The sequence below is a fragment of the Carassius carassius genome, chromosome 31 (genome assembly GCF_963082965.1).
Source record: "Carassius carassius chromosome 31, fCarCar2.1, whole genome shotgun sequence".
Lineage (NCBI taxonomy): Eukaryota > Metazoa > Chordata > Actinopteri > Cypriniformes > Cyprinidae > Carassius > Carassius carassius.
In genome coordinates this window covers 14627849-14655841 of record NC_081785.1, presented here as the reverse complement: position 1 = coordinate 14655841, position 27993 = coordinate 14627849, and the positions used below count along the sequence as shown (strand labels likewise).

The following is a 27993-nucleotide window of genomic DNA, read 5'->3' as shown; positions in this document are numbered from 1 at the left end:
TCATCCACACGCCAAACACAACTACAAAAATACTCTTTTCTACAAAATACTTCAATGTGCTCTTTTAACACTTCATAACTGTGCATTAAGCTGACGTTAAAAGATCTGTCTGTGACAGAAAAAACGATTAAATTGACAAACAATAAAACACAGAAAGATAGATATTGGAAATGTCACGGACTCACTGTAAATAAATACATTTTAAACAATTATAGGTGTCTGTAAATCCTGTTTTGAGGTGTGTTTTATATTGAATGTAATAATTGGATACATTTCCTGTATGATCTTAAAAAGAGAAAAACAACAACAGCAAGCAATCAGTAAATTTAGAGCACATCCTGTGCATTATATACAGAGCTAATGTTATATACAGACAGGACAGGTGATAAGACCAAAGTGCTGAGTCTTCAGGCTTTGAGAGTCATATGTGTTTTCCTGTAAGGAAAAAGAGAGGCTGGTCCTCTTTAGCATTGGCAGTCTGAAACTCATCGCTGAGACGAAACCGCCACTCGTCCTCCAGTTCCAGCCGAACAACAGTGTGACGTAGAGAGCTCCGGTTAGGACAGATCACACACAGAGTTGCCCCTGGAGCAGAAAAGAGCAAATGATGACTTAAACAGAAGATCATTTCCTTATGTTTTCATGTGCTAAATGGACAGACAGATTGATGGATATATTACTTTTCTGCCTGGTCTTTACCTTTCAGGAACTGGAACTTTTTAAGGAATGCAGGAGTCACAAAGGAATCACAGAAGTATAAGAGGAGGCCACTGAAGAGCAGACCAGTAGTGCTGAAGTTAATGGAGTGAGGTTTGGAGCTGACAAAACAAACAGTCACCTGGGAACAGAAAAAAGCAACAAAAAAAAAAATTCATGTGAAAGGAAGCAGCTAGGTCACACAGTAGTTATGCAACAGGTACACTTTAATTAAGGTTCCTTGAAGTACCATGGTATTACCATCTGGTACTGCCAGTGCAGGGCTGCAAAATTGAAAAACAATACAACAACAAAAATTATAGTCTTAATACTTCGGTTTCAAACATTAAACCAAAAAGCTTTTTTTTTGGCAGAAAACTGCAGGTAGCCCTGAAAAAGCTTCACTTTAGTCGACAGCAGCAGGTTTATTTGCTATGTTGCTTTCCAAAATGCACTTTACAAGCAACCCATACTCAGAGCACATGCAGAGATGGAGTTCTGTGATTCTCTCTGAATCATGCAACACATCTATTTATTTTATTAAATTGCAGTCTTTGCGATTTGATTTCAGTTGAGATGTTTCGGTTTTATTTCAATTAATTGCCCAGCCCTACACCAGTCTACTACGGAATGTTTTAAGCTAGTAATAGTCTGTTGAAGTACCTCTGGGCCGAGGTTCAGGTAGCAGTCGACAGAGAGGACCGGGTGGCTGTAGTTTTGGGCACTTAGGGGGAAGAGGCGATGGCTGGTATGCTGGAGGTATTTCTCCAGCAGTAGCTGAGCTGGTGTGGCCAGGAACAAGTGCTTGCTGTCTGGAGCACAGATGTACTGAGACGGCTGGATTGTGGTGGGGACATCGGTCATCTGTGGAGAATTCAGTTCAATTGTTTTATTAGTTTCAAGGAATATGACTTTTATCATACATCTATACAGTTAAGCATGAATACAGTTTTGAATGTTTGCTAGAAACTTACCTTAGTCTTGATGATAAAGGTCCCATATCCACCAATAGGGATCTGCTTCTTCATCACGCTGAAGTTGTTAAACCTGCAGATGAGGAGGCCTGCACTGTGGGCACGCAGGTTGAAGTCCACATCATCACATTTGAAACTAGTGTGGAGAGCGAGATGTGAATATTTGGACAATAATGGAGGAAAAAACAATCAGATTAGTTGGACTTTCTCTCAGGACTCACCGGTTCTGGTTGTGCTGCACATTCTGTGTGAGGTCCACATTAAGGAGCAGGAAGTCATGTAAGTGTCCACGTGAGAAGGGCTCTTTCTGCCGTCCGGCCCCACCTGCACGACTGGACCACTTCCTCATTCCAAATAAGCCATATTGAGTAATATCTGGAGAAGACTCCATGTGTTGAAGAACCAGTTTCAAGGACACATTTCTTTCTGTCCCTGCGGTACCACTGAAAAACATACAAATACACGAATTAAGACAGATGATCCAAAACAAACTTACTATACTTCCTGATCAATGAAATTCAATCAGTCTTTTGTGATGACTGGATACATTTTTATTTATTTATTTGTAGTTACTTTAAGTTTTTGATGTGTTATAAATAATAATCATAATAACAAAAATGACACTCAAAAAAAAAAAATTCAAGCTAAAAATACATTTAAAATGTATTTTCTTTCTATCTTTCTTTTCTTTAAACGCCATACCAGCTTCTAAGGGTATATTCATGGCGAGAATAAACTGCAACCAATCAAAGGAAGAAAATGTCTTTTAAGTGTTAATTAATTTTAAGTATTAATGCACCATTTTGAGTCTGGCATCTTTTTAGAAGATGAAGTAAAAAACATCCTGGGTTATGCATGTAACCATGGTTCCCCGAGAGGGAACGAGGCGCTGCGCCCCCTAGGGGGCACATTGGGGAACGCAGCCTGCATGATGGGTGTCTGAAGCATTTGGAGACAACGCCAATCTATTGGTCCACCTGGCACATGACGTCCTAGGCTGGGGTACCTGGAAGTTCATACGTGGGCAGTCTAAACTCTTCTGTGTCAGCCACGGCACACGGATGCACTGTTTTCTTTCAAATCAAGTAACCCTTTAAGCCGCAAATCCTGCGATCCGAGGCCTCGCTTTGCTTTGGCAGCAGCGGCACCCGAACTGCGAGACACAAATACCTGTCACTCATCACTCGAGAAGAGAGACAAATGCGAACAGAGTTTCTCATTGGAGACACTGGAGACCAATAGACTGGCATTGTTTCACACGTTCTTCAGACATCGGTCATGCAGGCTGCATTCCCCAATGTGTGGAGTTCACTAGAAGGGGAACTATCGTTGTTAATAATAATATATATATATATATATATATATATATATATATATATATAATACTCACAAAAACTTATTTTTAAGCTCCCAAAAATATAACAAAAATAATAAAATGTATATATGAAAAATGTAAAAACAAAAGTGTAAATAAATGAAAATACAAAATTAAGTACCTTTTTGGATCAATATCAACACTGTTCCACATTACACAAGAATCATCTGCAAGGATGATGAAGGGCCAGACATCTTGTGGCCGAATGCCATGCTCCACTCTCCGGCTCCGCTCTAGCTCCAGGTTATGATAAGACAGCTCTTTAATCAGAAAATGAGCTGCTCCTGAGAATGTGGGAGAAAAAGCAACTTTATTAAAGACCTCACTGACATCAATATCAATTAGACAGTATGATAATCTACTGATGGTTACCTATTCCAGCTCCATTGAAGATAGTGGGTAGGACAAGCATAATATGGTTGGGCCAGAATTTTTTGTAGACGGCCATCTCGTACTCTTTAATCACTAGAATATGCAGGTGGGCGGCTCCTTCCATGGCATGATACAGATTAAACAAGCCGTGCTCATGGCGACCGGTGGTGGGCATGAATATTGGACTTTTGATAGCATCAGGATTCTGCAAACATCAAATCTAGCTTTAATTGTTGTTATTTTTATTACATATTAGTCACTAAATAGTCTGGAACTAGTCAAGCTTAGTAAACTAAACCCTTTTAGAAGAACTTTGCTAGTTTGTATTTTGAAACTATTAAGTGAAAATTTAGTTTTCATCATGCAGTCATGGCATATTTGGCATCTACTAGTTGACTGCTGGTCAGTACCCAATCGGAAGTAAGAGGCAGTCTCATGCTCTCCAGCTGGCCTCCTGATTGGCTGAAGGAGAAGTAATGTTCTTTGGATTTTGGAATGATGAAGTAGAGCTGGATTTCCTCTCCCAGTAGAAGGTGAGAGAAAGTAAAGGCATGCAGGGTGGACTCGTACAGCTGCAAACAGATAATCAACATCCCAAAATACAGTCAGACCAAAATACACAAATTATGGATTATTCAATGGATCAGAATCTCAAAGGGATCATATGATGTGATTACAAGTTTTCCTTTCTCTTTGGAGCATTACAAGCTGATTGTGCATAGATAAGATCCCAGAAATTGCAAAGACTAAAGTCTCAAAACCAAAGAGATATTCTTTATCAAAGTTAAGCCTCTGCCACGCCCTCCTAAAACGGCTCATTCAAACACGCCCCTATGTAACTATGTGGAAATATTTGCATAATGCCGCCCAAATGTTTACGCAAGTAAGACGGTGTGGTTTCATTAACTGCAGTTAGTGTTGAAGCAGCCATATCAGGGAGATGCTGTGTTTCTAGGCGAAAGCAAAAGCACTTTATTTGGCCTTCTGAAAGTTGATGCATTTAGGAATCTTTAAGATTACTTACAAGTTACAACAGAACAGCAACGCATTTTATGGATGACCGTTTCATGAACCCAGGAGAGGAGGTAATTCTGACTTTGCTACGACAATCTGGCACTTCGTAATCAGCTACTATACGTATGTTTTGTTATTAGTTGAAGTATTTTATTATTGACTGTTCAAAAAAGACTTGTTGGAAGAGAAAATGACGTGTTTGAGAGAGGCGGGGTATAGAGGACCGACTATAATGTACAGTATTTGAAAAAAATTGTTTTTTAAACATTGAAGCATGTGAACATATTCGGAAACATCAAATACACAAAATAATGATCTTTAAAAAAGCATCATATGAACCCTTTAATACTACCATTGACCAATCAGATTCAAGTATTCAAGAGAGCTGTCATGAACTGTATTGGGGCTCACCTGATGCTGCGGATTGAAACCCATATACTGATGACACTGCTCACAATGATGGTATGTGTTGTAAGCTGCATATTTAGAGAGTTTTATCCGTGCCGTTCGCCTGCGTAGATACATATCTTCCTGCCTCCTAGAGTTTCCATCTAAAGCAGTAAAGACAAACCAAACAATTTCAACAAAACTAACATAATAAAATGACCAGAACTACTATAGTAGGGCTCAACTAAACAATATATGATTGTCTTGATGGTCTCACCATTTAAATTTGGAGTGAAGTCGGGTGAGTAGACAGAGCTAATGTCCTCGTATTTAGGGTCATGGATAGTGTAATCAAAGGGCATCCCTCGCATAGTATCTGTATTGGGCCATAATTCAACGGGCTGATGATATCTCACCAAATCTTTCTCGAAATCTGGAGAAAGAAATATTAATAACTTCACTGATTCTTATAGGACAATCAGACAGATTTAAGACTTAAAGCAAAAATGAACAGCAGCACTAGTATAACATGATTCCAGAACAAATTAATCTTATGAGTCTGTTCTTTTTAGTGAAGTAAAAACAGCAGTGCAATTGGACTACTCTGAATCCTGAACAAATTACTCTTACGAGTTGGTTCTTTTCAGTCAATAAAAAATATACAGTGCAACCAATGTAGTCTGAATTATTCTTATGACTCTATACTTTTCATTTAATCAAGACCTTACAGTGCAATAGAATATTTAAACTGATTCCCAAATGAATAATGTGATTCCTTTCAAGTTCCATCCCTAAAGGACAGGTCACTCAACGCTTTTTGCTCTATTAGTGTCCATTCATACATATGCAAATAGAGGAGGAAATGGGAAGACAGGAAACACAAGCTTGTGCAAATTTCTCTGAAATATAAGTACTAAAAAACAGCCAATATGCTAGTAATATGCTAGCAGTACTCCTTAGAGGAAGTAGTACTTTAATATGAAGGAAGTCATGACCTAATGGTTAGAGATTTGGCCTCGTAATCCAAAGGTTGTGACTTCAAGTCTCGGGCCTGCAGGAATTGTAGGTGGGGGATTGAATTGAATGAATGTACAGCGCTCTCTCCACCCTCAATACCTTGACTGAGGTCCCCTTGAGCAAGGCAACGAACCCCCAACTGTATTGGGCTGTATTGGGCCATAATGCAGCATAAATGGCTGCCCACTGCTCCGGGTGTGTGTGCATGGTGTGTGTGTGTTCACTGCTGTGTGTGCACTTTGGATGGGTTAAATGCAGAGCCCAAATTCCGAGTTTGGGTCACCATACTTGGCTGTATGTCATGTCACTTTCACTTTTTAATACTTACTGCAGTTGATGTCCTCCTCATCGTAGATGTCCACCTCCATCAGTCTGATCAGCATGCGAGAGAGAATACCCAGAAACTGCAGATATGCCCCAGTCTTTCCCACCTGGACACACACAACAAATTCCAATTTTAACCCAAATACTGCCAAATACTGACAGTGGCATCCAGTGTTGCAGATGCTCGTTTACCTGTGGTGGCCCACTTAGCAGCAGCTTTCGAGGGTGGAAGTTATCAGTGCGTCCTTGCGCTCGGTTACTGCTGTCCATGTGGTGGGGTTTGGGGACTGTCCACTGGCGATAGTACAGCGACTGCTCGGTGCAGGTCATCATTTTGCTGAGGACAGGTCTAAAGGAGTTGACCCACTCTACTGAAGAGTGTGGGAGGAAGGAAGTTGACTTGGGCAGGCCACTGGAATCCATTGTGGTGATGAGGTCGTAGACAGCCTTAGGGAGCAGTACCACAGGAGGGCGGTTGAGATTGCGTGCCCAGGAGCAGCTCTGCCGTGTGGACGAAGATCCAGATGAAGTGGATTTGGACTGCCGCCTCTGGTTGGGCTGCTTGTCTGGATCCAAAGGAGTCCAGTCAGAATGGAGGTGCTGAGAGCCAGCTGGGGAGGCCTGGTTACCCAGTCTAGGGAGATCGTTGTTTACTACAGACCACCAGAGAGAGGTACGCTCAGTAAGTATGTATGTCAAACCTTTGAATTCGCTTGTTTCAGGAATCTTTTCGAAAGCAATGCCCCACTTCACCGTCCCAAGTCCCAAATCCCAAATCCCAAAACAGACCAAAAATTAAACATACCACTCAGGTTATCAGTTTATTTGATTAGTATATCAGTTATAATCAGAACAAAATGTTTTGAAATTGAAAGAATGATGTGGCAACTTGCAAACATTTGCTCAAAGAATTACAATCACTTTTGTTATGCATGATTTTAACTAACAACCCAAAGTGTTACAATTAAAGGACAACTTTTGCTGACAAATAAACATGGTCATCTGGGTGCAGGTAACATGAGAAATATTAGACATTGTACTTCTACATATACTACAGACATTGAAACAATACAAAACTGGTTGAAAATCGGCAAAGTCATCCTTTAGTTTGAAATCGATTAGATTTGGATATATGTTTTGATTCATTGTGGTTTGGATTTTTGGAAATGTCCCTGAAGGAAGAAACAGTTCTACCTATGTGAACATTGCAGTCATTGAGGTGATTAAACTCCATTTCCTCTTGTTTCCTTACATGAGGTGCTGACGGATAATGAGGAGATGCTGAAGTCTCAGGAGAGAATCCTCTTCCTTTTCAAAAGCTGTGTTTGAAGACTGTGTTAAAACACAGATGAGCTGACTAATAGCTTGACATTCTTACTCTCTGACTATCTGAAGGATTGGGCCAGTTGTGGCGTGCCTTGTCCATGTTACCGTCTAATTTAGTGTTTACATAAACCCTCATCATTCCTACATTTAAAACAAAATGGTTTATGCTCAGTTTAGTAAATACTTCATGTTTTCTGGCTTTGCAATACTGACCATCCACTACAACCTCCTCCTCGTTGTCAGTGCTGCTGAGTTTTTCAGGGTCACTCTCTGACAGGTCGCAGCGTGCGTGCTGGCCATCTTGTTTTGTCTTCAGTAGGTATGCGGCCAATCCCAGCTCCTGCTCGAGAGTGGTGCGCTGCAGAGACCAGCAGCTGATAACACGCAGGTCACAGTACTTCAGAGATCTGAGGACAGAGGAACAACATGGTAAGCTTAAGTATAAACCATGAAAATGAAGTAAAGCTATTATTTTAAGATCTAGTCCCAAGACTCTTGTCACTTCCATGACTTTTCCTTCTCTAGTCATTTGTGATTACTGAATTAATGAATAATGATTAATCATGATGAATCATTTTCAATGATCCATTGAATGGTACAGATGCTCCCAAACTGAACCACTAAAGCTTGCAAGCATGTTTTACTCTACAGCAGTGATCCCCAAATCTGGCTCGCGAGATCCACGTTCCTGCAGAGTTATTTCTTTCAACTATAATCAAACAAACCTAAATGTGATTTTTTTAATGATCCTGAAGACACAGATTAGCAAACTCAGGTGTGTTTGATTAGGTTTAGAGCTAAACTCTGCAGGAAAGTGCTGTACAGCATTGCTCTACATAAGAGCAATATTTTATATTATACAGACAATTATAATATTTTATAATATAATATTATATAAAATAAAAACATAAAGTTAAAGTAGTATTAATTTCTATGACCTTTACATTTAGATATGCATAGGTTGATATTAAACATTGATATTAAAATTTAGGCTATAAAATTGTGCTTGACATTTTGAATGGAATAATACTGTCAAATAACCTGTGGCAGTAAAAAAAAAAATGGGACAGCATGAACTATTTTGAAAAGGGACTTAAATTGCCACAGGTAATTATTTTTTTGAGGTCTTGCTGACCTGTACAAAAAAAAAAAAAACTTATTTGGACAATCAAACAAAATAGAAATGGGCCTTCTAAATCTTGCTAATCTATGTTAACAATCCTTTTTTTTTTAAAGAAAGTACTCTTAAGGTAGGTAGTTTTTATTATATGAAATGCAATAAAAAAATAATATATTTAACAGCTGCCGGTATTTATATTTAACATATATGTATTTGCCAGTAATGTTGCCTAAAATGTAATATATGTAATACATTCTGCATCAAGCTTAGACAAGTTAAAAAAAACTTTCTGTGAGTGTTTTACCTGGGTAAAGACTCTCCAAGTGGATCCATGCCAGTTAAGATGAGGATACAGGGTATAGCCTCCAGCTCTAGATATGTTCGAGGAGCCCATTCTGGGTCCAAGATCTTCAGCCATACCTGGACACATATTAAAAGCAAAAGGTTATATGATTTAGGGATATAAAGAAAAATATGGACACAAGAATAAATGACACAAAATGTAATTTATAAAAAAAAAAAGATTAATAGTAAATACCCTTAGTTGGTCCAAGAAGTGTTTTCCTACAGTGAGAGCAGAGTATGGATCCCCCAGGATGATCTCAAACTGCTTGTGAAGGCCGAGTCGGTTGCGGACATTGCAAAGGCGCTGGTGAGCGAAGGCAGCGAGAGCTGGTGAGGGGATCCTCAGGAGCAGCATGTGACCGTGACGGCTGGGGCACTGCTGGGATGTGTTGAGGAGGCACTGCACCATCTCCAGCGTCTCCACTGAGACGTGCTTCTGCAGAGCCTGTAAAGCCTGGCCGCCCGCTGTTGCCATCAGGGCCAGAGAGTAATGCTGGATCAGCACATGGGTGCGAATCACTGCACTGTGTAGTTTTGGGAGCCTGAGGAGACATAAGGAAACTTGTCAGTGGGAGTATGAGTTGCTAAAACAGTAATACTGTAAACCGTATTTCAGCTAAAGAATTACTGTTTTAATATATTTAAAAATGTCGTTTACGGCAAAGCTGATTTTTTTGCAGCCACTCAGACTTCAGTGGATCCTTCAGAAATCATTCTAATATGCTGATCTGCTGTTCAAGAAGCTATTTAAAATATACATTAATTAACAGCTGCAATATAAAAAAAATAACACAGAAAACAAACCTCTCTTCCAGAGCAGCAGCCATGCTCTCAAATGAACTGTCATATCGCAGCAGAGGAAGCCCACTTCCAGAGCGGGTCGTCTCCAGCAGCTCGGATACACCGAAGTACTTTGTCTTCTCGTGATAAAGATCTACATCCTAGGTGTGCAAAAACGGATATATACAAAATGTAAACTCTTTAGGAATTAGTAAGAAGTTCTGTGGTCGTGGTCAAAAGCTAGGAGCTTTTACAAAGTTTCAGTTTCCAGGAGCTTAACTTACTGGTTTAAATAGATAGAAATAGTGGTATTCTTACATTGTTAAATGCAGAGGGCCAGTGGATTTCATTGTAAGGGCTGATGCGTGTGTATTGAGTCTGCAAGGTGAAGGGGAACGAAGTCACATGGAGCGTCAGGATGTTGGGAGCATCCCGAATCTGTCTGCAGTTCAGCAGGCTGTCCACTAGTCCTAAGCTGGAGTCTCCTCCACTGCACTGCCCACTGGCATAAGAATAAAGATATACAGATAATTGCACCAACAGCCAAGCAAAGACGAGGCTTAATGGAGAAACATGGGAGGTCACATACCTGCTGATGTCCCAGTGTGCGTGATCGTGCACTAGTATGAAGAGAGTGTAGGGGTTCGTTTTGGATTTCTGAACGAGGCTGTTGATTTTTCCCACTGCACTCGGATTCAGCTTTACCACATACTGCTCAGCCTCCTTCAGCGACAAGCAGTTCTGGTCCAGTCCTAACTCCCATAACACCCCTGGAAATACAACAGCAGGAAGTGAGATCTATCTGCAATATATTACATTGTGACGTATCTCCCAGTATCTTACAAAAAATAAGTTTATTCAAGTGTGTTAAAAAAAAGTAGATTGATGACAGAGTAGGCTTTAATACTTATCAGAGATATACTTAAAATTATACTTAAGTATACTTGGCTTATACTGTTATATAAAGTATATACTGCATATATTTCATGTATGCATTGAAGCTTAATTATATTTGTCCCAACTTAAACTTCTGATATTCTTTCAGGATACTTTTGGGACAATCAAATACAAGAAAAGTACAACTAAGTATAATTTGCTTTTACTTAAAAGTGCAAAAAATAGTATATAAGTAGTAAACTACAAGTATGATGTTAATTTCATTTAAACAAACCAATTATAACTACAGTATAAAAACTTTTAAACTAGTAGTTTACTGAGAGTGTATTTCAAAGTGTACTTTAATAAACTAAAAAGTAATCAGAATTGAATAACTAGTAAACTAATAGTAACAATATATAAAACTTAGATATAGACTAATTGTGTACTCAAAGTTTACTGCTGTTACACTTAAAGTACACTTTTATAAACCATGAAGGCCAGTTTAGTTCCAAGACGTACTGAAATAGTACACTTACAAGGATTCTACTAGGACACTGTTTTTGCTTACTTACTCTATTTAAGTTTTTGTAAGGGTGTAGTAGAGACTCATATTGAGTCGCATTACTTTACCTGAGTTCCACAAGTGAAGGGCGACTTGATGAAAAGTGACCTCAGAGGGAGGAACGCAGATTAAGAACTCAACCTTTTTGAAGGAACCAAGGTCTAGGTTCTGTGTGCTGGAATCAGCGATGGAGCAAACGTGCGAGAGCAGCTTCCGAGCCATGGCAAGCTGTATGGGCCGAATCTTGTGCCATTCTACGGAGTATTCTATTGAAAAATACAAAGTGTTAAAACACCTTATGCTCAAAGTATATATCTCATTAACTTTGTACTTGGATACTTTCACGCACAAGGCAGTCTCACCAGCACACTTGGCTTTAGGACTGTCTCCTGATGGTTCTATTCTAGAATACTGGGCAGTGTTCTCAGGATTGGCTTTCTCCAACAAGGCTTCCACATCTCCATCTGATAAGTGGTATACAAATGCACTTAAACACTGTATGGGGAAACCACAGAGGTGAGATCCATGTATCAAGCCAGCAGTCTTACCTGGACCCAGAGAACTGTAATAGGACCCCAACTCTGCTGCCACCCCAGAAGACAACTCATGGATGATCTCTCTCACACAATCACTAGGAGAGAGAAGACTCTCAGCTAGAGCACGAGCCTGGTGCTTCCCTGTGTGAAAACATTGATATTGTAACATTTTAATCCAATTTCAATTTCAGATCTACATGCTTATTGCAGATGGTTAGTACATTTATGGCCAATACAGATAAACCAAATTTTTATGTCAAGACTGAAAATCTATACTAGGTCTATATCTATACATAAATCTATACTATGTAGTGTAAATAAATAATAATAATAAAAAAAGAACAACAACAAAAATGCTGAATTGAAGATTAGACATCATCATGATTTTATTTTTTTAATTGTCAAAGTTAGAGAATACCAAATGTAAATATTATTACTGCTTCGTTATTCTAGACAAAAAAAAAAAGAATCTTGCGATTAATCAGTTTCATTATGTTGATAGCTGCATATTTTAACCATAGACCACTGTTTACTATTTACTATTATTATATTTATTCATATTTACAAAAGATTAAATTTCACAGTGTTATTAACCCTTATGCGTTGTTGGGGACGCTTTCGTCCACAAGGGGGTAAAGTTGAGTCTTATTTTGGCCACAACTTTCTCTGTGTTTCAGCAAATGGAATGATTTTTGGTGACAAATCTTATTTTGACACATATTTTTGGAAAATGCTTTGAAAATTTTCAAAACCTTAACAATAAACTGGGCAAATTCACTACCCTTTCGTTATGAAAACATCCACTAAATTAAACTGCTGTAAAAATGTATCAGATAAATGTATATGTTTTTTTCAATTTATTTTGCATAAATCTATTAATGAACCTCAATCCTGATTAAATCTACAAAACGTTAAAAAAAACTCTTTAATTACCAAGTTCATAAATTATATCACTGATTTGGGGGGAAAAAAACACACAAAATGAGTTTCAATATAAAAAGTGATTGTGGACTGGATAATTTTTTTTACCTTCTATCACAGTCTAGGGCATGTCAAAGATTAGTAACAACATTGGCTTTGATGCATTGTTAGTTTTTGTGCAGCATTAGATTACATTTTTTTCTCCCTCAGTTATGGTTTGTGGCTGTTTTTGCCCCACTGACTTCCATTATAACTACATTTTTTGTTTGCAAAGCCATGACACCATAAAATCATACATTCTTGATTGTTTGTGGTTTTCCCTTTTGGGAATAGGTAAAATTTGTTATTTTTACAGTTGATCACTAGGTGGGACCATTTACCATTTAGATAGACCTGTGCAAAACAAAGCTTAGTTTCTGGCTTGTATATGGAGTTATATGGAGTATAACAGCATATTATATTGTGTGTGTGTGTGTGAGAGAGAGAGAGAGAGAGAGAGAAAGAGAGAGTGTGAGAGAGACCTTTGTGCACTTACCTTGATGTACAGTACAGACCAAAAGTTTGGACACACCTTCTCATTCAAAGAGTTTTCTTTATTTTCCTGACTATGAAAATTGTAGATTCACACTGAAGGCATCAAGGGCTATTTGACCCAAGAAGGAGAGTGATGGGGTGCTGCGCCAGATGACCTGGCCTCCACAGTCACCGGACCTGAACCCAATCGAGATGGTTTAGGGGTGAGCTGGACCGCAGACTGAAGGCAGAGGGGCCAACAAGTGCTAAGCATCTCTCGGGGAACTCCTTCAAGACTGTTGGAAGACCATTTCAGGTGACTACCTCTTGAAGCTCATCAAGAGAATGCCAAGAGTGTGCAAAGCAGTAATCAAAGCAAAAGGTGGCTACCTTGAAGAACCTAGAATATGACATATTTTCAGTTGTTTCACACTTTTTTGTTATGTATATGATTCCATATGTGTTAATTCATAGTTTTGATGCCTTCAGTGTGAATCTACAATTTTCATAGTCATGAAAATAAAGAAAACTCTTTGAATGAGAAGGTGTGTCCAAACTTTTGGTCTGTACTGTATCTGAAAAAATCCAAATATGCACCTCATGCTCTCAGAACTACATGGAGTAAACAATAAAAAAAGATTATTTTGATGGTGAAAAGTACGGATGGCCTATGTGTGAAATGCTTGTCTTTTCTTTATGGTAAAGCCAGTTTAAAACCTTAAAATTCTTCAATGATGCACTTTTAGATTTTTTTGTACAAAAAATCTACTTTGCATCAGATTTATGAAAATAATTTATTATGAACCAAAATGCAATACCAACTTCAAATAAACTGCAGCTCGCTGGAGGGGTCAAGCTGCATAATCATTTCTAAAACTTTGGTACAAGTCAAGCCCTTTCTCGTGTTGCTTGCTGCTCTTCTCACCATTAAATGACCAGCACGATGGCATGCAAGTGTTTAAATCCACGTACTTTGCTTTTGTTTAGTCTATACTTATCATCACCGTTAAAAGGCAGCAGGTGCATAAATACACTTTTGTTGTGCGCAAAGGTCTCTCTCACACTCTCTCTCTCTCTCCCTCTCTTACACACACACACAATATAATATGTTGTTATACTCCATATAGCTCCATATACAAGTCAGAAACTAAGCTTTTTTTGCACACTCCTATCTAAAGGGTTAATGGTCCCACCTAGTGATCAACAGTAAAAAATTTTTTTTTTTACCTCTGCCCAACAGGGAAAACAACCAACAATCAAGAATCTCACACACACACAAACACTATAATTTGCTGTTATACTCCATATAACTCCATATACAAGCCAGAAACTAAACATTTTTTTTTTGCACAGGCCTATCTAAAGGGTTAATGGCCACAATTACTTTTATATTGAAAATAAGTCATTTTGTTTGTTTTTCCCCCCAAATCAGTGACATCATTTATAAACTTGGCAATTAAAGAGTTAAAATCTTGGATTTTTTAAAAAAAAACATTTGGTAGTTTTGATCAGGACTGAGGTTGATTTAATATATTTATGCAAAAGAAATTAAAAAAAAAAAAATTATCTGATACATTTTTACAGCAGTTTAATTGAGTGGATGTTTTCATCCTGAATATAACGAAAGGGTAGTGAATTTGAACAATGCACAAGGGTTAAATTATTAGTGTTTTTGAAAGATAAACGTAAGTAAGCATTAGATTATGGCAAAGGTAATCTAAATAAATATCTAATATCAATACAGAAAATTAAAAAAATTTCTAAAGGCTGATAGCCAAAATGATATATCTACATCTAGTCTAAAGACATAAAAAAACACCTTAGTAGTAGTACGTAGATGTACATTTGTAACCCACATACTGTACCTGTCACCACCACACATGACTCTATTTCCTGGCTCCTGTTCATGCAGATGATCACCACATAATTGGTCTGCCTCAACCTGCCATCTACTAGTCTGTGGAAGGTGTCCTCCAGTGCTTCAGCTAGAGAGGGTGCTGTGTCTAGCACTAGAACTCCTTCCCCACATGAGCTGGTGGCCAGTTTGGCCAGCCAGGGGAGCTGGGAGGGAGTAAGGGGCTGTGCGAGGCAGGGGAGAGGAGTGGGAAACTGTGCATGTGTGTGCTGATACTGCCGGATCTCCGTTAGGTGTGATTCACGCCAGGAACGCATGAAGATCTGCTCCAAGTCTTCCATCAGAGGAGCCTGGTCAGGTGCTGTTGTAAGACGATAATTAACTAGTGTCATTTTACAGTATATAATGTAAAATAAGAATTTAAGGTTCCAAAATAATAAAATATTTTAAATATAGTCTTAGTCCAATGACTCTTAGGGGACATCACTGGGGTGCTAAGAGGGCTGTTATTGTATCTGTTTATTTATTAATATTAATCATGCAGTTTTTTAACACACAGTTATAAGTGTTAACTTTGTTCTTTAAAAAAAAAAACTAAATTATTTTATTATTCTTACTGGTGTAGTTTTTAACCGTAAACCGGTGTTATTTTAGTGTTATTGATATAATATTGAAAGTGAAAAAAAAGTTAAAGTGACGTGACATACAGCCAATTATGGTGAGCCATGCTCAGAATTTGTGCTCTTCATTTAACCCATCCAAAGTGCACACACACACACACACACACACAGCAGTGAACACACACGCGGAGCAGTGGGCAGCCATTTATGCTGCGGCACCCGGGGAGCAGTTGGGGGTTCGGTGCCTTGCTCAAGGGCACCTAAGTCGTGGTATTGCCGGCCCGAGACTCAAACACACAACCTTAGGGTTAGGAGGCAAACTCTCTAACCACTAGGACACAACTTCCCCATAGGGAAGGATTTATAGCTTTTATTTTTATATTTTGTGGGGTTTTTTTCTTCGTGTTTTAGAAATTGTGAGTATTTTTTTTCTATTGAGCTTTAAATTTTATTGAATTTAGTTTTAGTTTGTCATTTTAATACATCAACTTAAAGACTGAATTTGTTTAATTTTGTATAATTGTATAATTTTTTATTATATTTGTATCAAGTGCTTTTGTTTAAATGCGCTGTGACAATACAAAAGGCCAGTTATTTAATTTTGGAAACAACATCATTCTGATATTGTGCTTGATATTTTGCTCAAAAAGTACAAATTCATCTTCTATACAGGGATCTATGCATGGAAATATAGTTCCCTCATATTTTCGGAAGGGACTTATCATAATGGAGGTCTCTGGCATCAAAAAGTTTACTGTTGGGCAAAAACAGACGGTGTGGAAGGTGCATGAAATACTGTTGTTCTTACCAAGCTGCACTAGATAGTAGACAGTCAGCAGGATGAGCATCTCAGTGGAGATGGGCTGAATGGGAGTGGTGCCATACTGCTCATAGACTTGTGGGAGGTTCTGGGAAGTGCGATAGCATTTCTGCAGCAGGCCACTCACCAGCACATCCCCGAGGTTCCCACACAAATGTGGGAGTGTCCCGTGTCCTACAGACAAAAACACACACACAAACACGGTCTAACTGACAGCAGGCCCAAGATAAAGTGGTGGGAACCCGCTATCACTGTAGACAAAAAAAAACACAAATAGTTTAAAAGTGCCCAGGTTGCTCCTAAATTTTATGTTTCTATAAACATTCATACAGCTTTATTTTGTAAAGTCATTTTGTAAATAATCAGAACAGAAACTGCTATTATTGTAAACAGGGTCAGAAAAAAATATAGCAAGAACCAAACAATGTTGAGATTTTACCTTTAAAAATGACCAGTCGTAGCCCACAAGTCTGCAGCAGGTGATCAGGCACTGTGACAGATTCCCCAGATGCATGACGCGGCGAGGACCCCATAGACAAACACCCAGATGCCCCGCTGTCCACTGAGGACAAACACATCTACACTTGATAGCTGATATAACAGTGCACATAATTTGCAGCATTCACTTGACTTGTTTGAAGTAGTCTGCGTGTGCGCGCACACACACACACACACACACACACACACACACAAATGTACACATGCACACAAACCTCCGTCGCCAAAAGCAATCAGAATATTAAATCTCTTAAGTCAGTAGTTCCCAACCTGCCTTGGTTCAGAGTTTGCAAGGGGGCAGGAGAACTTATATGCTTTGAGGTATGTGGATATTATACAACCTGAATTCCGGAAAAGTTGGGACGTTTTTTTAAATTTTAATAAAATGAAAACTCAAGGAATTTCAAATCACATGAGCCAATATTTTATTCACAATAGAACATAGATAACGTAGCAAATGTTTAAACTGAGAGATTTTACACTTTTATCCACTTAATTAGCTCATTTAAAATTTAATGCCTGCTACAGGTCTCAAAAAAGTTGGCACGGGGGCAACAAATGGCTAAAAAAGCAAGCAGTTTTGAAAAGATTCAGCTGGGAGAACATCTAGTGATTAATTTAGTTAATTGATATCAGGTCTGTAACATGATTAGCTATAAAAGCTTTGTCTTAGAGAAGCAGAGTCTCTCAGAAGTAAAGATGGGCAGAGGCTCTCCAATCTGTGAAAGACTGCGTAAAAAAATTGTGGAAAACTTTAAAAACAATGTTCCTCAACGTCAAATTGCAAAGGCTTTGCAAATCTCATCATCTACAGTGCATAACATCATCAAAAGATTCAGAGAAACTGGAGAAATCTCTGTGCGTAAGGGACAAGGCCGGAGACCTTTATTGGATGCCCGTGGTCTTCGGGCTCTCAGACGACACTGCATCACTCATCGGCATGATTGTGTCAATGACATTACTAAATGGGCCCAGGAATACTTTCAGAAACCACTGTCGGTAAACACAATCCGCCGTGCCATCAGCAGATGCCAACTAAAGCTCTATCATGCAAAAAGGAAGCCATATGTGAACATGGTCCAGAAGCGCCGTCGTGTCCTGTGGGCCAAGGCTCATTTAAAATGGACTATTTCAAAGTGGAATAGTGTTTTATGGTCAGACGAGTCCAAATTTGACATTCTTGTTGGAAATCACGGACGCCGTGTCCTCCGGGCTAAAGAGGAGGGAGACCTTCCAGCATGTTATCAGCGTTTAGTTCAAAAGCCAGCATCTCTGATGGTATGGGGGTGCATAAGTGCATACGGTATGGGCAGCTTGCATGTTTTGGAAGGCTCTGTGAATGCTGAAAGGTATATAAAGGTTTTAGAGCAACATATGCTTCCCTCCAAACAACGTCTATTTCAGGGAAGGCCTTGTTTATTTCAGCAGGACAATGCAAAACCACATACTGCAGCTATAACAACAGCATGGCTTCGTCATAGAAGAGTCCGGGTGCTAACCTGGCCTGCCTGCAGTCCAGATCTTTCACCTATAGAGAACATTTAGCGCATCATTAAAACGAAAAATACGTCAAAGACGACCACGAACTCTTCAGCAGCTGGAAATCTATATAAGGCAAGAATGGGACCAAATTCCAACAGCAAAACTCCAGCAACTCATAGCCTCAATGCCCAGACGTCTTCAAACTGTTTTGAAAAGAAAAGGAGATGCTACACCATGGTAAACATGCCCCGAAACCAACTATTTTGAGACATGTAGCAGAAATCAAAATTGAAATGAGCTCATTTTGTGCATAAAATTGTAAACTTTCTCAGTTTAAACATTTGCTATGTTATCTATGTTCTATTGTGAATAAAATATTGGCTCATGTGATTTGAAAGTCTTTTAGTTTTCATTTTATTAAAATTTAAAAAACGTCCCAACTTTTCCGGAATTCGGGTTGTATTTAAAAAAAGTATTATAGGACTTTCTTTTTACTTTATATATATATATATATATATCTGTGTGTGTGTGTGTGTGTGTGTTTGTGTGTGTGCGTTTGTGTGTGTGTAAGGCTTTAAGGACAAAAGATTGGGAACGACTTGTTATTATAAGTCCAGATGAGTCACTCGTTATTTTTAAATAATGTTGCTTTTTTTGAGCATTTGCTCAATGCTCTCCAGAGAAAATCAGAAGAACACTCTGTTCAGGTTTGATGAAAAGCAAACACGTCTTTAATTATAAAGGCCTCTTCGGAAGAGTGTGTGCTGCAGTCAGATCACATCACATTTTTGGCACTCAAGCACAGGGGTGTAGATAGTCCTGGGGTTTTGGATTATAACCTAAATTAAAAAAAATATATATCTAGCCTTAAGCCTCCTTGCCATAAGGCCTCCCAATGCTGCATAATGTTATATTATATAAGTCCTTACAGTGTTAAAAATGTAGAAGCAGAAATATTGTGCCTCAATGAAACCCAAATACTGCTGCTCACAGATCTTTTAATATTCTTATAGGGCAATAATTTAGGAAATAATTATCTTCCAACCCCTTTACCTGATTTAGTGACATTGGTCATGCTGTTGGGAGCAGGTCTTGGGGTGACTTCTGTAGGAGCAGAGGATTTTGGGGACCATCCCTTGTGCCTCTTTTTGGGAGGCCCAGTATTTGCCATGGAGCCTTGAAAATCAGCACAACTGGTCAATAGGATTAACAGAACAGCTGCAGAGAACATCCATCCATCGATGCTGTTATATTGTCAAAAAAACACACACAAAAAAACCTTCTGCACCAAGCACAAAGTTTACCCTGCCAAACTTTCCTTTTTTCTTGTGTAAATGTAAATCTAAAAACAACATAATGTAAATTTACTTTAAAGGTGGGTTTTGGTGTCATAAGATGTGAATATTATTTTCTACATTAACCAAACTGTAAACGCAAGCGCATACGTCCCTTTATATGTAAAGAGGACCAGAAAAGAAGGGGCAATGTGTTAAATCCTAATGAAAAACAAAGTAACAGGAAGGAAGTCTCACATTTTACAATGCAGACAGTGAGCAGGAGAGAGAAGGGAAGAGACTTTACAGTGTCACTTTATAGAGGTTATAGTCAGAGAGTGCTGAAAGAAAAGAGAAGGATCTTTTACAGCCCCAAATGCTGAATAACGACATACTGTACACCAAAAACAAAAGAGGAGGAGGAAAGGGCCTAGACAATACAGCTGCTTCTTTTTAAAGCATTTAAACATTTCAAAAAGGCTGCTCTCTTTCACTGGAGGTGTGAAGTCTAGAGGGGGGATTAGTTTAGGGACCTCCCCTGATAAATTGAGGTTTCCTTTTTCTCTAATCCATGCTTGAAATATAAACATTGAGTGAATAGTGACTACTGGAGGGCAGGGTTACCTATTCCTTTGGGTCTTCCAGGACCATTGGCCACTTTTTCAGGCTGGGCCGGAGGCTGTTGTGGTCCAGGATCATGACTCCCATTGGTTAAGGGAGGGGAACCCTCAGATAAATGGAGATGGGTGTTTAGATCTGTGAGATAGGGAAAAGTGAATCATAGCAGTTTAAATGTAGAAGTAAATACAGTAAATATTAATTTAGCAACAAGATGGTTGAGCCTTGCAAACCTGTACTATCTTAACACCCTGTGTGTTTCCTACCTGCGTGGTTAAATGTGTTCAAGGCTGTGTGCATAAAGACTGAACACCGAATAGTCTGCCATTTCTGCCTGGCAACTTAAAAAAACAGCTGATAAATCCCATAGACTGACATTGACCAATACCACACCTGGGGCCAGTAAAGATCCCACCCAAAACACCTTAGCAATCACCTAGGGATGTCCTAGAAACCACTAGAAACCTAACATCAAACTATGCAACTTTAGCACCACATTACACCAGCTAAAATAACAGCTATAAAAATAAGTTGAACAACTATAAAATTGAATATAACAATATTAGCATCCACAACACATCAACACAAGGCAGTTTATTATTATAAATATGCTGCAGTTATGTTGTCTTCCTCTTTAAGTGTTTGAGTACTTTGTGAAGCATGAAATGCTCTCTGAATATGTGCATACGCTGCCAAAGCTCGTCCGCTCAATGTTGACGTGTCTCCATGGTAGCAGTGAGTTAAACTAGGTGTGCTGGCCATCTGCACTGACAGTCTGTGAAGGCGAGCACTGCTGAAAGGGTCAGGCTGACCCAAGATGCTGAACAGAGTCATATTAACCCTCCTGCTAGTCATTGGTTGTCAATATTCCACCACAGAGGCATTGCTGATGCAATACGCTTCTAAAATAAGATGTCCATTCATCAATATTACCATAAAATGTAGAATGGTACCTTTACTGACTATTTCTGTGCCGTCTTACCTGTTCCTTTCCAGCAGATTGGTGGTCCCTTGACCAGAATGCCCTGTGCATTTCTGAGCAGGTGGTACTTTAAGTGCTTCTGCTTCTTAGGCTGTGTGGTGAGGTTCAGGTTTATGTGATTGGCAAACTCAGTGAAGTAGCGGAAGCCCTTCTCTCCGCAGCCCATACAGTTCCCTGAGAAACCTACAACAGACAAGACACATGGTGAATATATGTTTTCTTTTCTGTATGTCTTTGAGTGCCCAGATGTTGTCTAGATTCCTTGAAGACCAAGAACAGTTATCTAAAATAGAGACATAGTGCAGACTCTAACCAGCTAAGCACCCAGTTTCCATAGCCACAAACCAAAACTGGGGGCGAGGGCTATGAGCTGAGTTGAGAGCCATAGAAACCCAAATTGAAGGGCTTAAAATGTCTCTCTGACAAATGAAAATAAGGTCCCACAAGGTTAGGGTCCCTTGACCCAAGAACTGGCTCTGTGCTTAGGGTTGTCCCATTTCTACGTCTCTCTCTCTGTCTATCTTTTGCTCATTTTTTAGGCTGTTGCTATATAGACCTTATACACCAGAGAAACAAGCCTGCAGCCATCTTAAAGGGATAGTTCACCCAAAAATAAAAATTATGTCATTAATAACTCACCCTCATGTCGTTCCAAACCAGTAAGACCTCCGTTTATCTTTGGAACACAGTTTAAGATATTTTAGATTTAGTCTGAGAGCTCTCAGTCCCTCCATTGAAACTGTGTGTACGGTATACTGTCCATGTCCAGAAAAGTACGAAAAACATCATCAAAGTAGTCCATGTGACATCAGAGGGTCAGTTAGAATATTTTGAAGCATCGAAAATACATTTTGGTCCAAAAATAGCAAAAAACTACGACTTTATTCAGCATTGTCTTCTCTTCCGTGTCTGTTGTGAGAGAGTTCAAAACAAAGCAGTTTGTCATATCCGGTTCGCGAACGAATCATTCGATGTAACCGGATCTTCTTGAACCAGTTCACCAAATCGAACTTAATCGTTTTAAACGGTTCGCTTCTCCAATACGAATTGATCCACAAATTACTTATGCTGTTAACTTTTTTAATGTGGCTGGCTCCCTCTGAGTTAAAACAAACCAATATCCCGGAGTAATTCATTTACTCAAACAGTACACTGACTGAACTGCTGTGAAGAGAGAACTGAAGATGAACACCGAGCCGAGCCAGATTATGACTCTTTCACGAGTCAAGAACTGGTTGCATCGGTTTTCGGATCACCAGTAGTTCTTTCGGACAGATCGATTCAATAAACCGGTTGAAGAAAACGGTTCCCTGGTTCTTTTGCACTCGACACTGAGCCAAGTGAGCTCTCGGACTAAATCTAAAATATCTTAAACTGTGTTCTGAAGATAAATGGAGGTCTTACTGGTTTGGAACGACATGAGGGTGAGTTATTAATGACATAATTTTGATTTTTGGGTGAACTATCCCTTTAAGAATGTTGTTCTACTGCACTTCTGTTTATGCAGTAGCTCTGTATATTTCTATGGGATTGCTGTCAAAAATTAATAAGCTGGTTAAGTGATATGAAAGTTATTGCGCATTTTAATGTTTGACACAACTGTCATAACAAATGTTAATAGATCAGGAAGATTTTAAAACAAGTGGTTCATTCATCTTCATGCTGTGAATCAACCAGGAGAAACTGGAAAGACAAGAGCTACATAAAGTCTATAATTTCTACAATGTTTTTAAACCCAGAACACTCTACCGATCACATAGCATTCTAGAACTCTAGAAACTGTATAGCAACTTCCAAGCAATGCTCTAGCACTCACTAGGAATACTTTAACAACTATTCATAGTACCCTGGCCCAATAATACACTGCCTAGCAACCACTTTAAATTACCTAGAAATGGCATAGCAACAACCATATCAGTCGGTCTGTCCCTCTTTCGATCACTCTGTCTGTCTAGCAACCAATTGGAACTTTGTAACAACTTAGAACATGGTCACAATAGTGGAATTTCTAACTTTGTATGCAACATTGAAACAAGTAATTTAGTAAGTAAAGTAAACAACAATTTACAAGTAATGAAAAATCTATTTTTAGCAACACTAGTAACAACTAGTCAAGTCACCTTTATTTATATAGCGCTTTAAACAAAATACATTGCGTCAAAGCAACTGAACAACATTCATTAGCAAAACAGTGTATCGGTAATGCAAAATGACAGAGGCAGTTCATCATTGAATTCAGTGATGTCATCTCTGTTCAGTTTAAATAGTGTCTGTGCATTTATTTGCAATCAAGTCAACGATATTGCTGTAGATGAAGTGACCCCAACTAAGCAAGCCAGAGGCAACAGCGGCAAGGTACCGAAACTCCATCGGTGACAGAATGGACAAAAAAAACCTTTGGAGAAACCAGGCTCAGTTGGGGGGCCACTTCTCCTCTGACCAGACGAAACCAGTAGTTCAATTCCAGGCTGCAGCAAAGTCAGATTGTGCAGAAGAATCATCTGTTTCCTGTGGTCTTGTCCTGATGGTCATCTGAGACAAGGTCTTTACAGGGGATCTGTATCTGGGGCTCTAGATGTCCTGATGTTTGATAGGGAGCCAGTGCAGTGTTGACAGGACCGAGCTAATATAGTCATACTTCCTGGTTCTAGTAAGAACTCTTGCTGCTGCATTTTGGACTAGCTGTAGTTTGTTTACTAAGTGTGCAGAACAACCACCCAATAAAGCATTACAATAATCTAACCTTGAGGTCATAAATTCATGGATTAACATTCCTGCATTTGACATTGAGAGCATAGGCCGTAATTTAGATATATTTTTGAGATGGAAAAATGCAGTTTTACAAATGCTAGAAACGTGGCTTTCTAAGGAAAGATTGCGATCAAATAGCACACCTAGGTTCCTAACTGATGACGAAGAATTGAAAAGAGCAGCCATCGAGTCTTAGACAGTGTTCTAGGTTATTACATGCAGAGTTTTTAGGTCCTATAATTAACACCTCTATTTTTTCAGAATTTAGCAGTAAGAAATTACTCGTCATCCAGTTTTTTATATCGACTATGCATTCCATTAGTTTTTCAAATTGGTGTGTTTCACCGGGCCGCGAAGAAATATAGAGCTGAGTATCATCAGCATAACAGTGAAAGCTAACACCATGTTTCCTGAAGATATCTCCCAAGGGTAACATATAAAGCGTGAAGAGTAGCGGCCCTTGTACTGAGCCTTGAGGTACTCCATACTGCACTTGTGATCGATATGATACATCTTCATTCACTGCTACGAACTGATGGCGGTCATATAAGTACGATTTAAACCATGCTAATGCACTTCCATTAATGCCAACAAAGTGTTCAAGTCTATGCAAAAGAATGTTCTGGTCAATTGTGTCAAACGCAGCACTAAGATCCAATAAAACTAAAAGAGAGATACAACCACGATCAGATGATAAGAGCAGGTCATTTGTAACTCTAAGGAGAGTAGTCTCAGTACTATGATATGGTCTAAATCCTGACTGGAAATCCTCACATATATCATTTTTCTCTAAGAAGGAATATAATTGTGAGGATACCACCTTTTCTAGTATCTCGGACAGAAAAGGGAGATTCAAGATTGGTTTATAATTAACTAGTTCTTTGGGGTCAAGTTGTGGTTTTTTGAGAGGCTTAATAACAGCCAGTTTGAAGGTTTTGGGGACATATCTTAATGACAAAGAGGAATTAATAATAGTCAGAAGAGGATCTATGACTTCTAAAAGCACCTCTTTTAGCAGCTTAGATGGTATAGGGTCTAACATACATGTTGTTGGTTTAGATGATTTAACAAGTTTATACAATTCTTCCTCTCCTATAGTAGAGAATGAGTGGTAGTGTTCCTCAGTGGGTCTATAGTGCACTGTCTGATGCGATACTATAGCTGACGGCTGAATGGATACAATTTTATCTCTAATAGAATCGATTTTAGAAGTAAAGTAGTTCATAAAGTCTGACTGCTGTGATGTTGGGACGTCAACACTTGTTGAGGCTTTATTTTTCGTTAATTTAGCCACTGTGTTGAATAAATACCTGGGGTTATGTTTGTTTTCTTCTAAAAGAGAAGAAAAGTAATCGGATCTAGCAGTTTTTAATGCTTTTCTGTAGGATAGGTTACTTTCCCGCGAAGCAATACGAAATACCTCTAGTTTTGTTTTCCTCCAGCTGCGCTCCATTTTTCGGGCTGCTGTCTTTAGGGTGGGAGTATGCTCATTATACCATGGTGTCATACTGGTTTCCTTAACCTTCCTTAAGCGTAAAGGAGCAACTGTATTTAAAATGCTAGAAAAGAGAGAGTCCATAGTTTCTGTTACATCATCAAGTTGTTCTGAGGTTTTGGATATGCTAAGGAATTTGGATACATCAGGAAGATAACTTAAAAAGCAGTCTTTTGTGGTAGAAGTGATGGTTCTTCCATACTTGTAACAAGAAGTAGAATTTACAATGTTGGCTATATGAAGTTTGCACAAAACTAAATAATTGTAACGACTGGGTGAAGGAGTGGCAGGAAGCAAGTGCGAGTTAAACACGGTTTAATGAGAACAATGATACAGGACAACAATAAGACACAAAGATGACGCTGAAGGGAAGACAAAGTCCAGGATGGTGCAGGTGGGTGAAGGATCCGGATGGCGGAGATGAGTTTGCAGCAGGAGAGGGTGACACAGGAACTGCGGGGAAGCGAGCCGAATATAAGTGATGTTGCTTGTTGGTGATGTGCGTAGAGTGGACGGGGTTCCGGGGAGACACGGACATCCAACGCAGAAACACACAAGAAAGCAAACATAAGTAACGTACATGAAACAACGCTCTCATGAACACAAGACGCTAGACAAGCCAATATATAGGGATGAGTAATGAGTGACAGCTGTTGCTGATGACAATTAGCGGAGACGCCCACAAACTAATGAGTGCTGACGCATAACACACAGACTTCACCCACAAAGTGCAAAACCCTGAGATCACGGTTTACCAACCGTGACAATAATGATCTGAGATATCATCACTTGGCTGCATAATTTCAACACTATCAAGATCAATTCCATGTGACAGTATTAAATCTAGAGTATGATTTCGACAATGAGTAGGTCCTGAAACGTGTTGTCTAACCCCAATAGAGTTCAGAATGTCTATAACTACTTAGTAAGCACCCAGAACAGCCCACCAACCACCTAGCAATCATCCAGAATGATCTAGCAACTGAATAGCAACTGTCTGTCTATCCAGTAACTCTACAGCAACACCCTTGCATCCATCTGTCTAGCAACTGCCTAGAACACCCTGACAACCACCTAGCAATGCCCTAGCAACCACACAGAACACCCTATAAAACCACCTAGTAATGCCTTACCAACCACCTAAAGCAACCTAACAACCCTCTAGAAATGTCCTAGTAACTACCTAGAACACTGTATCAACCACCTAGCCACCGTGCAGAACACCATAACAACAGCTTGGCAACCATTTAGCAACGCCATGTATATATGCTGTTCTCTAGCTGTCTTTCTATCAAGCTGCTTATATGAGGGTCATAGAAACCCAAATTAAAGACCCACAAATGTCTCTCTGACAAATGGAAATGTGGTCTTTTGAGGTTGGGGTACCCTGACCCAAATCAGGACTTCTATCATTTTCTACCTATCTTTCGCAATCTGGCTCTTGGCTTTTTTGTAATGCAGGTAATGAAAATATTGGTGCACAATGTTCACGGTGTCTTGCCTAAAAGTGCATTACGTCCACATTCATCGGGCAGAAAGCGCAGGTCCACCGCACACACCAGAATGTGATCAGGCAGGCTGGGAGATTTTGCTCCGACAAGCAAAAACCCAGTAGGGACTTCCAAAGACTTGGTGGCCATGGACGAGAGCCGAAGGTCTTTGCCCGCCTGACAGAACCCTGAAATTGCACAAGTTTGAATTAGGACACAGTGACTTTATGAACATGCTGAATCACTGATCATCAATCAGTAGTCTGAATGGCTACAAAAGTACTGACTACAGCTAAAATAGTCATTATTGATCTGCTCTGTTATTTATGGCTCATATGATCTCACCATCTGTAGTACAGGATCCCTCTGGTGGAGGCATCAACTGATATGGGTTTGGAGGGCTGTTTGTATATGAACCATCCTCTTCATCGTCATCATCTCCTCGACCTGTAAAAAAAAAAAAAACAGAAAAATATAAATATATATATATACTGTATTTATATATATATATATATATATATATATATATATTTATATATATATAATAAAAAAACAAATATGAAAGTAAATAATTAAATAAATAATAATAAAAAACCTATATATATATATATATATATATATATATATATATATATATATTTTTTTTTTTTTTTTTTTTTTTTTTATAATGTAAATAAACATGGATGAGCTTTTATGACTTGATGCTGTCACTTCATGTGTAGTTAGGGGATGTATAAGATACTCAAAACAGGTGATGCATTCTAAAGAGTGTGAGGCCACAAAAGACCACAGAAGTAAAAGCTCACCATCATGAGAGTGAGGCCTTTGCTCTGCTTCCAGGTACAGCTGAGAGAACACAGGTCTGGGCACCACTGTGTTGGAGCGCAGAGACGCCTCTATGGAGCTGTGCAGCACTTCCTCAAACCGTGTGCTCTGAAGGTGTCCTGTATATGAATTCCCCATGACC

The 27993-nt window shown here is 39.1% G+C and overlaps 1 protein-coding gene across 1 annotated transcript; it reads right to left on the bottom strand.

Annotated features, from left to right (window-relative positions):
• Positions 1-164: 164 nt before the first annotated feature.
• On the bottom strand, positions 165-27993 carry LOC132111922 (protein GREB1-like). Its single transcript, XM_059519538.1, is given in 31 exon segments — positions 165-585; positions 700-838; positions 1360-1560; positions 1671-1806; positions 1892-2113; positions 3167-3329; positions 3418-3622; positions 3828-3989; positions 4843-4982; positions 5096-5251; positions 6164-6266; positions 6352-6812; positions 7699-7892; positions 8910-9025; positions 9144-9492; positions 9755-9891; positions 10049-10232; positions 10320-10500; positions 11240-11437; positions 11534-11635; positions 11720-11848; positions 15007-15357; positions 16425-16610; positions 16876-16998; positions 19470-19592; positions 20315-20446; positions 20959-21115; positions 21262-21473; positions 27038-27214; positions 27372-27473; positions 27833-27993. Coding segments are annotated over 31 exon segments (5562 nt in total). The 5' UTR covers positions 27990-27993; the 3' UTR covers positions 165-421.